Here is a 12,778-nt window from a genome sequence, read left to right as displayed (position 1 = left end):
TACGGAGTTTTAGCCACTGGACCACCAGGGAGGTCCCGTCCTTGGGGCAGTTTTGATGGGTTGTGTTTTTCTGAGATTTTGTCCTTGTCATCTAAGTTTTCAAATGTATTGTCCTAAGGTTATTCACAACATTCTCTTTTTATCATCTTTTTATTCCTTGTCCCATGTGTAGTCATGGTCCCCTCTTCATTCTTTTTCATTGCTGTTTTCAAAGTATTTGTTACCTTGGCTCTGCCAGGTCTTAGCTGTGGCACGTGTAATCTTTATTTGCAGCACGTGGGATCTCATTCTCTGACCAGGGATCCAGCCTGGGCCCCCTACCTTGGGAGCATATGGAGTCTTAGCCACTGCACCACCAGGGAAGTCTCCCCTTTGCATTCTTAATATTGCTTATGTTTGCCTTTTCTCCTTTTTCTTGATCAGTCTTGCTGTGCATTTAATTTTATCCATCTGTACAATGAGCCAACTTTTGATTTCTTTGATGCTTTCTATTATATTATCATTTTCGGTTTCAGTTGATTTCTGCTTCTCTTCCTTAAGCTTTCTGTGAGTGTATTCTGCTCTCTTTTTTTCTAACTTCTTCCATTGGATATTTAGCTCCTTCATTTTCAGCTGCCTTGATGTTAGCATTTATTCTGTAATCTTATCTACTTCAGCTGCCTCCCTGAGGCTCTCTTTATCAGCGCCAGGCACTACCCTGCCTCCCTGTTTGTTGTGAAGGACAATGGACTTCACGGTGGTGGTTCGTGTGAGAAGTTGGTGCCATTTGTGAGTGAACTTGGGGCTGAGTCACCCAACACAAGACCACTCTAGTCCTCAGGCTCAAAGACCTTCAGTCATTGAAAAAGACAAAGACTGGGTCATAGCTTTTCTTATTACAGATGTAATGTACGGTATGGAGATTACAGGTTTAAAAAAAGGAAAAATAAAATTATGTTTAATCTCACTACTTAACGATAACCACTAGAGTGTGTTACACACACAGCTTTGGAACGGTTTTCCACCTGAATGGCATGTCACAAACCATGTTTCAGGTGAATACGTTTGAAAGAACAAGGATCTTAAGGCTGGTTTTATGTCGGCTTTACTGTTTTTGAGACCTTCTCTGTCTACACATGATGGTCTGCTCACAGGTCCTCGTCTTTCCTGTTTAAACAGAGCTCAGCTAAAGTTTTTGGTTCCCCCGGGAAACAGACTACATTTAAATCGGATGTGGCTGAATCATGACCGTGGTTGGTTTTATGAATGAATGCAAAGAGGAAAATCGCGTTTTTGGCTCCTGGTCCGTAAGGTGGTACCCTGCCTTGTATGGCACCTTTAGCTTGTGGATAACATCTCCTGACTTGGAGCCCGTGAGCATCAGCCAGGCAGGAAGTGGGGCGGAGAGAAGGCAGTCGGGGCAAGGCTTCTGTGGGCAGCCCTCCTCAAAGGCACCCATGGCACCAAGATGTTACAATGTGTGCGGTTAGGCCCCCCATGTTTTGAGCCAGATGTGGGGAGGCAAAGGGACTTCCCAGGTGGTGCAGTTGTAGAGAACCTGCCTGCCAGTGCAGGAGACGTAAGAGACACAGGTTCAACCCCAGGGTCAGGAAGATCCCCTGGAGAAGGAAATAGCTACCCACTCCAGTATTCTTTCCTGGAGAATTCCAGAGACAGAGGAGCTTGGTGGGCTACAGTCCATGGGGTTGCAAAGAGTCGGACACGACTGAGCGACTGAGTGTACATACGTGCATGTGTGGGGAGGGAAAAGAGTCTGGGGAAATGAGTTTCCAACTCTGCACTTTACAAGGCTAATTGGAAGAGAGAAATGATGGCTCAGTGGAGTGCAGAGAACCCTGGGGTTTTGAAATGGTTCCTTATTTCAAAAGGCGTTTGCGTCTTGGTTGTATGCATTTGAGCTTGGTTGGCCTCGCGTATACTGATAGCTGATGCTCTGGGCCTCTGTACCTCCCCGGTTTATTACTAAGGCCTTTTGTGACATCCTCTGGGAGACCCCCCCGGGGTGAGGCGGATGCTACTCTTTCTCCATCTGGTGGTGTGACCAGAGCAGCCCCAAGGCGCTCTGCTTGGAGAACTCCTGCCAGACTGGTTCCCTGGGGCCGGGAGGGAGGGTTCGGTTCCTCTGCGTCTTAAGTCTGGAAAAGATGTGACCCGTGGGAGTGCCGATGTGCGTTCCAGAGATTCCTGCCACCCACCCTCTCCTGGATAGGGCTACTGGAGGGAATATAATTAGAAATGCAGGAGATGTCCCCTCCACCTCTGGGGGCTGTGCTTAGCATCATCTTTGCAACAAAACAAAGTGAAGTGGCTGTTTGCAGCCAGAGGCCCCTGGAGGCTGTGGTGGGAGAGGGAGAAAACAGATTTAACTTGCTTATCCTAGACTGAGGCCCGGGACCTGGGTCTCCACGGCCACCGCAGGGCAGTGACAAAGCTAAGTCCCTGCTAAGAGCACTCAGGGCAATGACTTCTAGAATCCTTGAGCTGGGAAGGCCCATTGGCTCACCTCACAAGCCCTCATCTCCTGAGGACGAGGAGTGAGGCTGTTGGAATGTCAGCGTGGGGACAGCTGCAGAGGCAGTGGGTACCCTGAGATGCCGGGGCCTGGAAGGAATCAGAGGGGCCCCAAAGACCTGCAGGCTCCCCAAGGGTGCTGGAGCATCCTTCGTGTTGTTGTTGAGTCTCTCAGTCATGACGACTCTTTTGCGACCCCATGGACTGTAGCCTACCAGGCTCCTCTGTCCATGGGATTTTACAGGCAAGCATACTGGAGTGGGTTGCCATTTCCTTCTCCGCGGAATCTTCCTGAATCAGGAATCAAACATGCATCTCCTGCATTGGCAGGTGGATTCCCCCAGAGCATCCTACCTGGACCTGAAAAACCTCAGAGGCCATCTCCAAAGCAGTCTAACTCTCTGCCAGCCCTCTTGCTTGCAGAATGCTGAGCTTATGTGTTATATGTAAATGGGTGTCTCCTGAGGCATTTTTGTTTCTTTGAATCGCAATACTGGCATTCTGGGGGCAGGTCTCAGCTAAGGTATTGTGCCCCTTAAAACTAGTTGAGTTTTATGTCTATGAGGAGGGAGACTATGCAAACAGGAATTTGTGTGGTGATGAAAATTTACGGCTCAGTGACTCTCTTTTTTTATTGAAGTATACTTGATTTACAGTGTTGTGTTAGTTTCAGGTGTACAGCCAAAGTGATTCAGTTATACATATACATATATCTATTCTTTTTCAGATTCATTTTCCTTATAGGTTATTAGAAAACCTTGAGTATAGTTCCCTGTGCTGTACAGCAGATCCTTGTTGGTTATCTATTTTACATGTACCTTCGTGCTCAGTCATGTCCCACTCTTTGCGACCCCATGGACAATAGCCCACCAGGCTCCTCTGTCTATGGAACTGTCCAGGCAAGAATACTGGAGTGGGTTGCCATTTCCTTCTCCAGGGGATCTTCTGTCGACCCAGGGATCGAACCCACATCTCTTACGTCTGCTGCACTGGCAGGTGGACTCTTTACCACAAGCGCCACCTGGGAATCTCTGTTTTATATATATTTGTGTGCACATGTTAATCCCAAACTGCTAATTTTTCCCTCCTCCCTTTCCCTTTTGATAACCATAAGTTTGTTTTCTCTGTCTGTGGATCAGTTTCTGTTTTGTATATAAATTCGTTTGTATTATTTTCTTAGATTCCACTTTTGAGTGATATTGTGTGGTGTTTGTCTTTCTCTTTCTGACTTACTTCACCTCGTACGATAATCTCTAGGCCCGTTCATGTTTAAGTGAATCTGACTTAGTGCCCTGCTTATGTGTATATACAGTTTACAGTGCTGAGAATCAGGCATAAAAAGGGGGAGAAAGGGGAAGAACACACATCATCCTAACTAGCAGAGCTTTTGTAGAAGCGTGGCGTGTTGTTCAGTGGTTCTTTTCTGTGTTCGGTGTGGTGGGATGAAAGCAGGGGGACCGCCCAGGCCCCTGGCGCAGGGTGGTGGGGTCCGCACGTCTGCCCGTCTCCAGAACACTCAGCCCGGCTTCCTCTCCGCTTCTCCATCCTTTGTTCCCGTGGCTGCTGTGCCGTCTTTCTGAGGCATCCTGGCTCCCAGACAGCTGCTCCCCTGTGGAGGGCTCTTCCTGTGAAGCCTGGGACAGGGACAGGTTGGGGAGTGTCCCTCTCCTCTTCTGGGATGGCTATAACCCAGCGTCGTCATAAGGATATTTGCACATCTGAAGGGAATAAGCATAGGTCATGGTGCCTAAACATGCCTTCACTTCACCTGGAGTTTCCAGGGAGGGTGGGGACAGGGTCAGAATGGACCCCCTTTCTGGTTGGTCTTAATGACAAAGCAAGGATGTCAGTAGTGGTTTGGCTGTTCTGGAGGAGGGAAAGGACCCAGAGAGCCCTCTTGGAAATCCCCGCTCATCACCTTCTACAGGTGCCCAGATCACGGCGAGTGCAGGTTCTGGGCTGAGATGGGGAGACGGCAAGAACACGGACTCTTACGAGAGGACCTGGTCAACACCTCCCTCCAGGAAGAAAGAGCAGGGCTCTGTGGGCAGCCAGGAGGGACTCATCGCCCTGGCGCCTCTTCCCAGTGGAGGTGAAGCTTACAGGGGGTTAGGAAGGATCAGGGGGTGAGCCCAGAGCCGATTAACGGGCAGGGGGGAGTGTTGAGGGCGTTGGAGGAAGAAATAATAGCATGTCCGCAGGTGCAGGTTTGAGCAGATGTAGGACTAACCAGGTGGCGCCAACCAGAAAGAACCCACCTGCCCATGCAGGAGACATAAGAGATGCAGGTTCGATCCCTGGGTCGGGAAGATCCCCTGGAAGAGGGCATGGCAACCCACTCTGGTGTTCTTGCCTGGAGAATCCCATGGACAGAGGAGCTTGAGTCACATGATGGAAGCGACTTATGCACGCAGAGCTAACCAGGCGACCTACAGCTGTGAACCTAGGAGCCTCCCCAGGGGAGCGCCCCAGCGCTTCATGGCCTCAGGGAAACAGCAGGGAGATAAGAGAGGGGGGACTTTTCCGCCAGCCTCCTCACCCCAGTGCCCATGATGGTTTTCCCCAGAACTTCCCAAGTCCTGGTAGCACCGGAGTCTGAAAGCCAGCTGACCACAGCACTCAGACTTGAGATCCAGAGCCGGTGACCTCTGGGGTACTGGTGCGCGCCCCCAGAGCTCCCCGTGGGGTGGGCGAGCGGGTCTGTCTCCTTTGTCCGGGAGCAGCCCCTGAGGTTTAGCTCCGCTGGAGAGGGAGCCTGAGGAATCAGATGTGCTTGATGCCTCTGTGCTTGATCCCCTCCTCCTGTTCCGGTTCCCCTGGCTGTGTGTGTACACACGTGGGAGTTTGTTCCTGTAAGCACAAGGGATGCCAACAGCTGTACATGGTCTATGTGGCGGGGAATGGGGTGCAGGCAGAGAACCCATCAGAGAACTGGGGTGGGCCCTCAGCGCATCTGGAACATGCAGTTCAACTAAATGGCAATTTGAGGATGCCAGTGAAAGGGAATTTTCAGCGCGTTGGCGGTATGTAAAGTTCACATCTCTGCGAGTGCTGACGGTCTGCTTTTTCCAGATTCCGCAGGCTCACTGGCGTGTGCTTCTGTTCACATGCACGTCTGCCCAGGGATAGCTCTTGGGAATCGGGTCCCTTTACTCTGGTCCAGTTCTTGTTTTCTGAGACCTTTGCTGCTCGGTCTCCAGCGTCCTGGCCCCTGCCCCTCATGCTCAACACTGAGCTTGCTGCTGGATGCAGTGGAGGGCCCGATGGCGGGGTCAGGGCCGCTGGGAGGTCCTCAGGCTGTGCTATAGAGGGGTGAGTGCCTGGCTCTGTGGATTCTGGGTGTCAGTCAGTGGGAGTGAGCTGCCCACTGCCCAGCCCAGAGAAGGGGACATGTGGGTGATCTAAGAAAGCCAGCCTTCACAGTGTGGACATGGCCATGGGGATTTATCTTTTTCTTCCTCTACTCTGTTGAGCAGGGGACCCTAGTGGTCAATAGGAGGATACCCCCTCTCCCCTTTTTTTAAATTGGAAATAATTTCAAAGTTAAAAAATGTTGCAAAACAAATAGAGTATAGGGAACACTCAGATACACTTTACCTAGATTTTCCTATTTTAATATTTTGCCTCATTCACCTTATGGTGGCTGTGTTCAGATTATTTTTTTCTGAACCATTTAAGTTACATGTATCATGTCCCTTTCCCTCCAAATAAAGTGTACATCTCCTAAAAATAGGATGTCCATATCTTTCAGTAATTAGCTACCTGATATTGATATTTGGGATCATATGACATCAAAGCTGTGGTTTTTCTAGAAGTCGTATATGGATGTGAGAGTTGGATCTTGAAGGCTGAGTGCTGAAGAATTGATGCTTTCGAGTTGTGCTGCTGGAGAAGACTCTTGAGAGTCCCTTGGACAACAAGGAGATCAAACCAGTCAATACTAAAGGAAATAAAGACTGATTATTCATTGGAAGGACTGATGCTGAAGCTGAAGCTCCAAGATTTTGGCCACCTGATTCGAACAGCCGACTCACTGGAAAAGACATCGTTGCTGGGAAAGATTGAAGGCAGGAGGAGAAGAGGGTGACAGAAGTTGAGATGGTTGGATGGTATCACTGACTCAATGGACATGAGTCTGAGCAAACTCTGGGAGACTGTGAAGGACAGGGAAGCCTGGCGTACTGCAGTCCATGGGGTTGCAGAGTCAGACACAACCTAGCAACTGAACAACATCATCATGCAGAGGAGTTTGTGATTTTATAAGTTCTATTAAGTCCCTACTATTTTTCCATGTGATAATATAATTGTTGCTGTTTAGCTGCTCAGTCATGTCCGACTCTTTCGCAACCCCATGGCCTGTAGCCCACTAGGCTCCTCTGTTCATGGGATTTCCCAGGCAAGAATACTGGAGTGGTTGCCATTTCCTTCTCCATAGGATCTTCCCGACCCAGGGATTGAACCCATGTCTCCTGCATGGGCAGGTGGATTCTTTACTGCTGAGCCACCTGGGAAGCCCAGATTATATAATGCCCATGTTTAAACATTAATAGATGGACACTTCTCAGATTTGTCCTCCTTTTGTAAGTCTTTGGATGTTGTCTTGAATAGATTTAGTCTTTCAACTTTCCTTGATCATTGCACAAATATTTCTTGCACCCCCTACAATTGTCTGATGATGTGCTTGGTGCTGGCGTTTAAAGGTGAACAAGCTCAGACAAGCATCTCATCTACAGGGAGCTCCCAGTTTAAGCAAGAGACAGACGTGAATTAGATTATTACTTAAACCAGGGGTCATAATCCATAAACCTGGGGTCAGCAGCTTATGGCCCCCAGACCAAATCCGGCCCACTGCCTGTTTTTGTATGACTCCTGAGCCAAGAATGACTTTTACAGTTTTGATGGTTGAAAAAGAATCAAAAGAAGAATAATGTTTCATGACATGTAAAACTTACATGCAATTCAAACCTCAGCGTCTACAAATAAGGTTTTATTGAAACTCAGCTATGCCACGCATTTCTAGCAGCTAGGTCGAGTAGCTGCCACAAAAACTAAAGGACCTGAAAAGTCACAAATATCTAGTACTCTCCAGACTTCTAAACAGGGAGAGCTTGCTGAGTGAGTGAAGTTGCTCAGTTTTGTCCGACTCTGCAACCCCATAGACTGTAGCCTACCAGGCTCCTCCGTCCATGGGATTTTCCAGGCAAGAATACTGAAGTGGGTTGCTAATTCCTTCTCCAAGCCCTGGTGTAAATACCTGCAGGAGTGCTAGGAAGGAGGGTTACAAGGAGAAGAGAGGTTGTGTACAGAGGTCTGTGTGGGGACCTAGGAAAGGATGCTGAGCTGGGAGCCGAGCGAAGGGAAGGCATTACCTGGAGGAGTGGGTGTGCATTGCAGGCAGCATGTTCAAAGGTCCTGGGGTTGAGGAGGGTGGAGTTTTCAAGAACTGAAAAGATAGCTTTCAGTGTGATGGGAATAGATGTGGGGGTGATGGGGGTGACAGCTCAGGAGGCACTGCTGGAGGGGCACGGAGAGGGGTGCCAACTGCCCTGCCAGGGTGACAGTGATAATGTGGCCTGGGGGATGGCCGTGGTTAGGGAGGGGTCACAGTGGGTGCGCGGCTCTGCCAGAGGCCACTGACTTGTTCTTCCTCTTCTTTTAGGTAAAACCTGTTCACCAGCGTGTTGGCGTCCTGTGGCAAGCTGGTCAGCTGAGGCTGGGGGTGTGAAGGATCTGGAAGCTGTCCCATCCGAGCTGTTGAAACCAAAACAAACACTATTTGTGCAACTCCGGCACACTCCTGTGTGTGTGTGCAACGTCAGCTCTGTGTGTCACTGCAGGAGACACCACCCTCCGGACGCCCCTTTAAAACGTCACCCTTCCTTTCCTCCCCGAGAGGGCTTTTGCCTTGCTAAGGGGTGGAAACAGGCTGATTTTAAAAATAATTTTAAAGCAACGCTGTCGACAAAAGTGAGAGAGATCAGAAGTGACCAAGAACCTAAGGGTTTCCGACAGTCAGCTCTCCTGGATCAGCGATGTTTTGAACGTGGTTTTTCTGGGCTTGCTGGAGCTCTAGCCTTTCGTTGGTGGTGGCTGCATCCAAGCTTTAGAGTGCGGGGCTTAGAGCTGCTCAGCTCATAGCAGGTGTAAACAAGTCCTCGTGGTTCCTTTTCTTTCCTTTTTCCAAAGCGTTCAGCAGAATTGGCCATGGCTAGCTCACAAAGAATTCTGAATATCAGGGAGAGACCTATACCTGTGTTTGCTCTGAGTGTGTGTGTGTGTGTGTGTGTGTGTGTGTACACGAGATAATTTCTCCATCTCCAAAGAGAAGAGAAAGTGCTCGCTCGCCTGCAGTTAGTAATATCCGTTGTTTCTGTGCCCTGTCACCGTTGTACGTTGTTGGTCTTGGAAATGGAATTAAAACAAAAAAAAAATCACTGTGATAATTTAAATGAATGGTGATCTGGTTGGCTGATAAAAAGACCCCTGCCAGGGACTGTGTTTGCTGTTGGTCCAGGCCAGGGTGGTCCAGGAGCCCACCTGGACGCAGGTGGTGAGTGCAGGAGGCCCCTCCCGCAGGTGGGGCCGGGGGTCCCGGCGGCAGGTTCCCCACAGCTTGAGCGCCCAGCACGTGCCAGCTTCTGGAAGCGGGGCTGACTTCTCAGGACGCTAGAGGCCTCCTGTTTCCCAGTGTCCTTCTGCTGAAAGTCTCCGGGCACTGCCTCTGGGGCCCTGGGGACTCTGTTCTGGAAGGATGTTTTTAAAATTTTTCCATCTCCTCTTTCCTGGCATTCTGCAGGGTTCCCATATTTGCCTGTGTACTGGCTGCTCCACCGCTTGGGATGAAAACTCCAGGTTTTTCCCACTTGCCTCCTCTATTCAAATTTCTTCAGGTTCCTGAGAATGGGGCTGCCCTGCTTTGCGGTCCCCTGGCTCCCGAGCCCCGCTGGGCCCGCCAGGCTGACTCGCCGGCCTGTGGGGGACAGAGGACGATGCTGGGGGACGGCCGACCTGAAGCTGGAAGCCCGCTGCCCCTTGGCACCTCGCTACTTTTGCTGACCCTCCTTCTCCCTTTCTCCACGCTGTTTGCCGGAGGGGTGGGCCGGCTTTATCTCCGCCATCCACTGTGTCCTCACGGGTGGTGACTCAGTGGGACGGGGCACCTGGGAGCTGTGTGCCCTCAGAACTGGAGCCACGGCTCCCACTTCCCTTTTCCAGAACTGCGGCTGAACCATCCTCGGAGAAGCTGGATTCTTCCGCCTGATGCGTAAACGCCAGGTCCTCGCCACCGGGCTTGGCAGAGGCAGCCCCCAAGGATGACCTTCCGGATGCCAGAGCTCTGGCACCACAGGCTCTTAAATAAAAATCCTTCTGGCGCGAACTGTGTGCATCGTCTTGGATGTTTTCTGAGATGGGAGTCCAGCAGGGTGCCTTCCTGTGATCAGAGATGCGGGCTTGAGTCTGGGAGGGGCAGGGATGGGGGGCCACGGGCAGGTCCCTGGTCCTGGGAGTTTAGAAAAAATCCCAGGGCCACGGCGCACTGACCCCCTTTGTCCACTGCGCACCCCTCGCTGGTGGAGAGGCAGCAAGGTGAGGTAGGCAGGCTGGCCTTTGTGTTGACTGGAACTGGGGGGAGTGGGGTCCCGGGCAGTGGGGAGAAGAGAGGGTGGGGTGGGGAGGGGAGGCTACGGGGGGACCCTTCCCTTACCTACATCGTCCGTATCCAGCATATCCCTCCTCCATGAAGATAAGTTCCATTTCCTAAAAGCAGAGTGTGTTGGGCCTTGGAAAAGCAAAGCTGGGCTGGAGGGAATGTCAGACCGGGTGGGTTGTCTTCTTCCCTCCTTTTGTTCCTTTCCTGGGCGCTTCAGAGGGGCCGACTTCATCGTGAAAGGGGCTCATGGTCCAAAGGGATCCCACTCCCCCAGCATCACGGCTTTCCTCCCTCCGTGGAAGTTTAGGTGTCCTTAAATGGGGGTACCCCGATCCCGGAGGCCCAGTTCCCGGTCTTTTACGAGCCTATGAAATTGAAAGTGTCAGTCCATCAGTTGTGTCCAACTCTTTGTGACCCTATGGACTATAGCCCGCCAAGGTCCTCTGTCTGTGGAATTCTCCAGGCAAAAATACTGGAGTGGGTTGCCATTCCCTTCTCCAGGGGATCTGCCTGACCTAGGGATTGAACCTGGGTTCTCCTGCATTGCAGGCAGGTTTTTTTTTTTTTACCATCTGAGCCACCAGGGAAGCCCCATCACATGTCCAGCATCGGCTCTGAAAGGTGTGAATGCTGTAGAGACACAATCTAGTCTGGTGTCTTCTGGATTCACTTAAAAAATAAGACTGGAAGTTATGAGAAAAACATTTCAAACTGATTGAAAAAGCGAACTTTGATTAAAAGTGAATTTATTATAAAAGCAATGTTTTTATGGGGGGACATTCTGGAAGACAATAATTAAGAAGATAAAATGAGTTATCAGATAACTCTGAATGGCATTTCAGTGTTTTCCCCTTCTCTCCCTCCCTCCCTCCCTCCCTTCCTCTCTCCCTTCCTTTGGTCATTTATCTGCATTTATCATTTGCAAACATCTATCGAATACCCACTTATGCAGGGCTCTGGGTTAACTGGAAGGCTCAGGAAGTTGAGTCTGAAGGGAAGACCACACACCCTGACCTAGAGGGATGACAGGGTGACAAGGGTGTGGCAGGGATGGGGGGTGGATATGGGCCCCAGAAGCCTTGACAAGGGAAGGAACCAGCTCTGCTTACACTTCTGTGCCTTTTCAACTGTTCTCTACACATTTGGGTCATATGACCTGATTTTTTCACTTACCATTATGAGCATTTCCCCGTGTCCACAAATATTTAAAACTTTTAAAAAGAGACTTGCATTGTATTTTGGAGAACTGCACCACCGAGGGCCTCCATCTGTACCCGATACCCGCAAAGGCAGGGGACAGGAAGGGCCCCTTGGCCAAGCACAAGGAGTGAGGCCCCTGGGGTCAGCCTGGCTAGTTTCCTTTTCTCCTCCTCTTTCCTCCCGTTTAGGCCCCTTCCGGTATTTCAGCCTGGAGCCTGGCGAAGGATGAGGTCGACCTGAGTGCGGAGCTTGGCTCCTCACTGTCTCGCATCACCTCTGCTGGTGCCCAGGCCCGGCTGTGTGTGCCTCTGACCCTCGGCTGTCTGCACCCTGGCTGAGCAGCTCAGGGACCGTCCGTGCGTCACTGAGTGGAGCTCACAAAGGGCAGCTGCTGCCCTGGCTCCCGCCCTGCGGGCAGCACTCATCGGAGCCCTGCCTGGCTCCCCACAACTGCCGTGGGCGTGGCCTCAGCACGTGTCCCCGGTGGGCCCGATGCGCAGGGGGGGTTCCGGAGCACTGGCGCCCCCTGCCCTGTCCTGGCAGCGGCCGTCGAGGGAGGTCTGGATTCAGTCTTACGTGTTTTCAGACGTCTATCTGGTGGTCTCGGCGCTACTGACATGGGATGCCGCCTCTGTCGCGTACTACTACGTTCAACACCAGAGGTTTCTGTTGAAAGTTTTGCAGCTTACCTCTGCGGTGCTGATGGTCATTCTTGGGACGAGGTCCTAGGGCCTGGACGGAACCTACCCTAAAGTCCGCACCCCGGGATGGAACGCCGCGGAGAGAGACGATGCCGGGATGTGTAGGGCGGCGGTTCAGGTTGGGGTCGCAGAGTCCAGCACTGTCGGTCCACACTTGAGGAGACTCGGGCTCCGGAGTTGGTGGGAGCTTTGGCCCTCTCCCCCACGGGGGGTAAGTCCCGCCGAGCCCGAAGAGTCTGTACCTAGAACCCTAAGCAAGACCCAGCCGGAGGCCGCCGCCTTCTCCGCCTTGCGGCCCTCCACGCCCCGCCGCGCTGGGGGCTGTGTTCCTGCACCCCCGAACTGGAGATGCTGTGGCGACTGCCCTCGGGCCGGGAGTGGATTCAGATCCCTCTATGAAAACACACACACACACAAACACACCTCAGATTGACAACACGGTGTCCCCGAGGGAGACCGCCCTCAGGGCGTTTCCGAAGGCGGTCAGGCGCCAAGACTCAGGAGTCTGAAAGCCCAAACCTCACCTGGGAGGCCCAAAGAACACCGCAGCATGTGGGGGCACCCCGACACCCCGACACGTTGCTGATCTCAGCTTCCGCTGTGGCAGCGTCAGCTGCACGTCTTCTGCTGCTGAGGAGCGGTGGGCGGGTGGGCGAGGGCGCACAAGGCAACTCACTGGAGCTCATCATGTGGGCCTTCAAAGAGCAGGCCTGTG

At 51.7% G+C, this 12,778-nt stretch overlaps 1 protein-coding gene and 1 long non-coding RNA gene across 3 annotated transcripts in view; one reads left to right on the top strand and one right to left on the bottom strand.

Moving 5' to 3' along the window:
• The window catches only part of FAM174B (family with sequence similarity 174 member B), a 39,384-nt gene extending 29,495 nt beyond the window's left edge, over window positions 1–9,889 (top strand). Inside the window, exon 3 of one of the 2 annotated variants that reach the window (XM_081551716.1) lies at window positions 8,171–9,889. In XM_081551716.1, coding sequence (XP_081407842.1) covers window positions 8,171–8,174 — 4 coding nt within the window. In that variant the 3' untranslated portion in view covers window positions 8,175–9,889. Of the gene's footprint in view, window positions 1–6,323; window positions 6,621–8,170 lie in introns of those variants that run through there. The other variant, XM_081551715.1, reaches the window with a different exon arrangement.
• On the bottom strand, window positions 7,481–11,677 carry LOC145530398 (uncharacterized). Its single transcript, XR_014071734.1, has 4 exons — window positions 11,336–11,677; window positions 10,217–10,527; window positions 7,881–8,262; window positions 7,481–7,765 (listed from the first exon to the last, which is right to left on the bottom strand). It is a non-coding gene; the product is annotated as an uncharacterized LOC145530398 (long non-coding RNA).
• Between the last annotated feature and the right edge of the window lie 1,101 nt (window positions 11,678–12,778).

This window comes from Giraffa tippelskirchi, chromosome 12 (genome assembly GCF_054371585.1).
Source record: "Giraffa tippelskirchi isolate mGirTip1 chromosome 12, T2T-mGirTip1v1.2.pri, whole genome shotgun sequence".
Lineage (NCBI taxonomy): Eukaryota > Metazoa > Chordata > Mammalia > Artiodactyla > Giraffidae > Giraffa > Giraffa tippelskirchi.
Note: the sequence above shows the minus strand (reverse complement) of the source record. Positions and strands in the feature narration are given on the sequence as shown.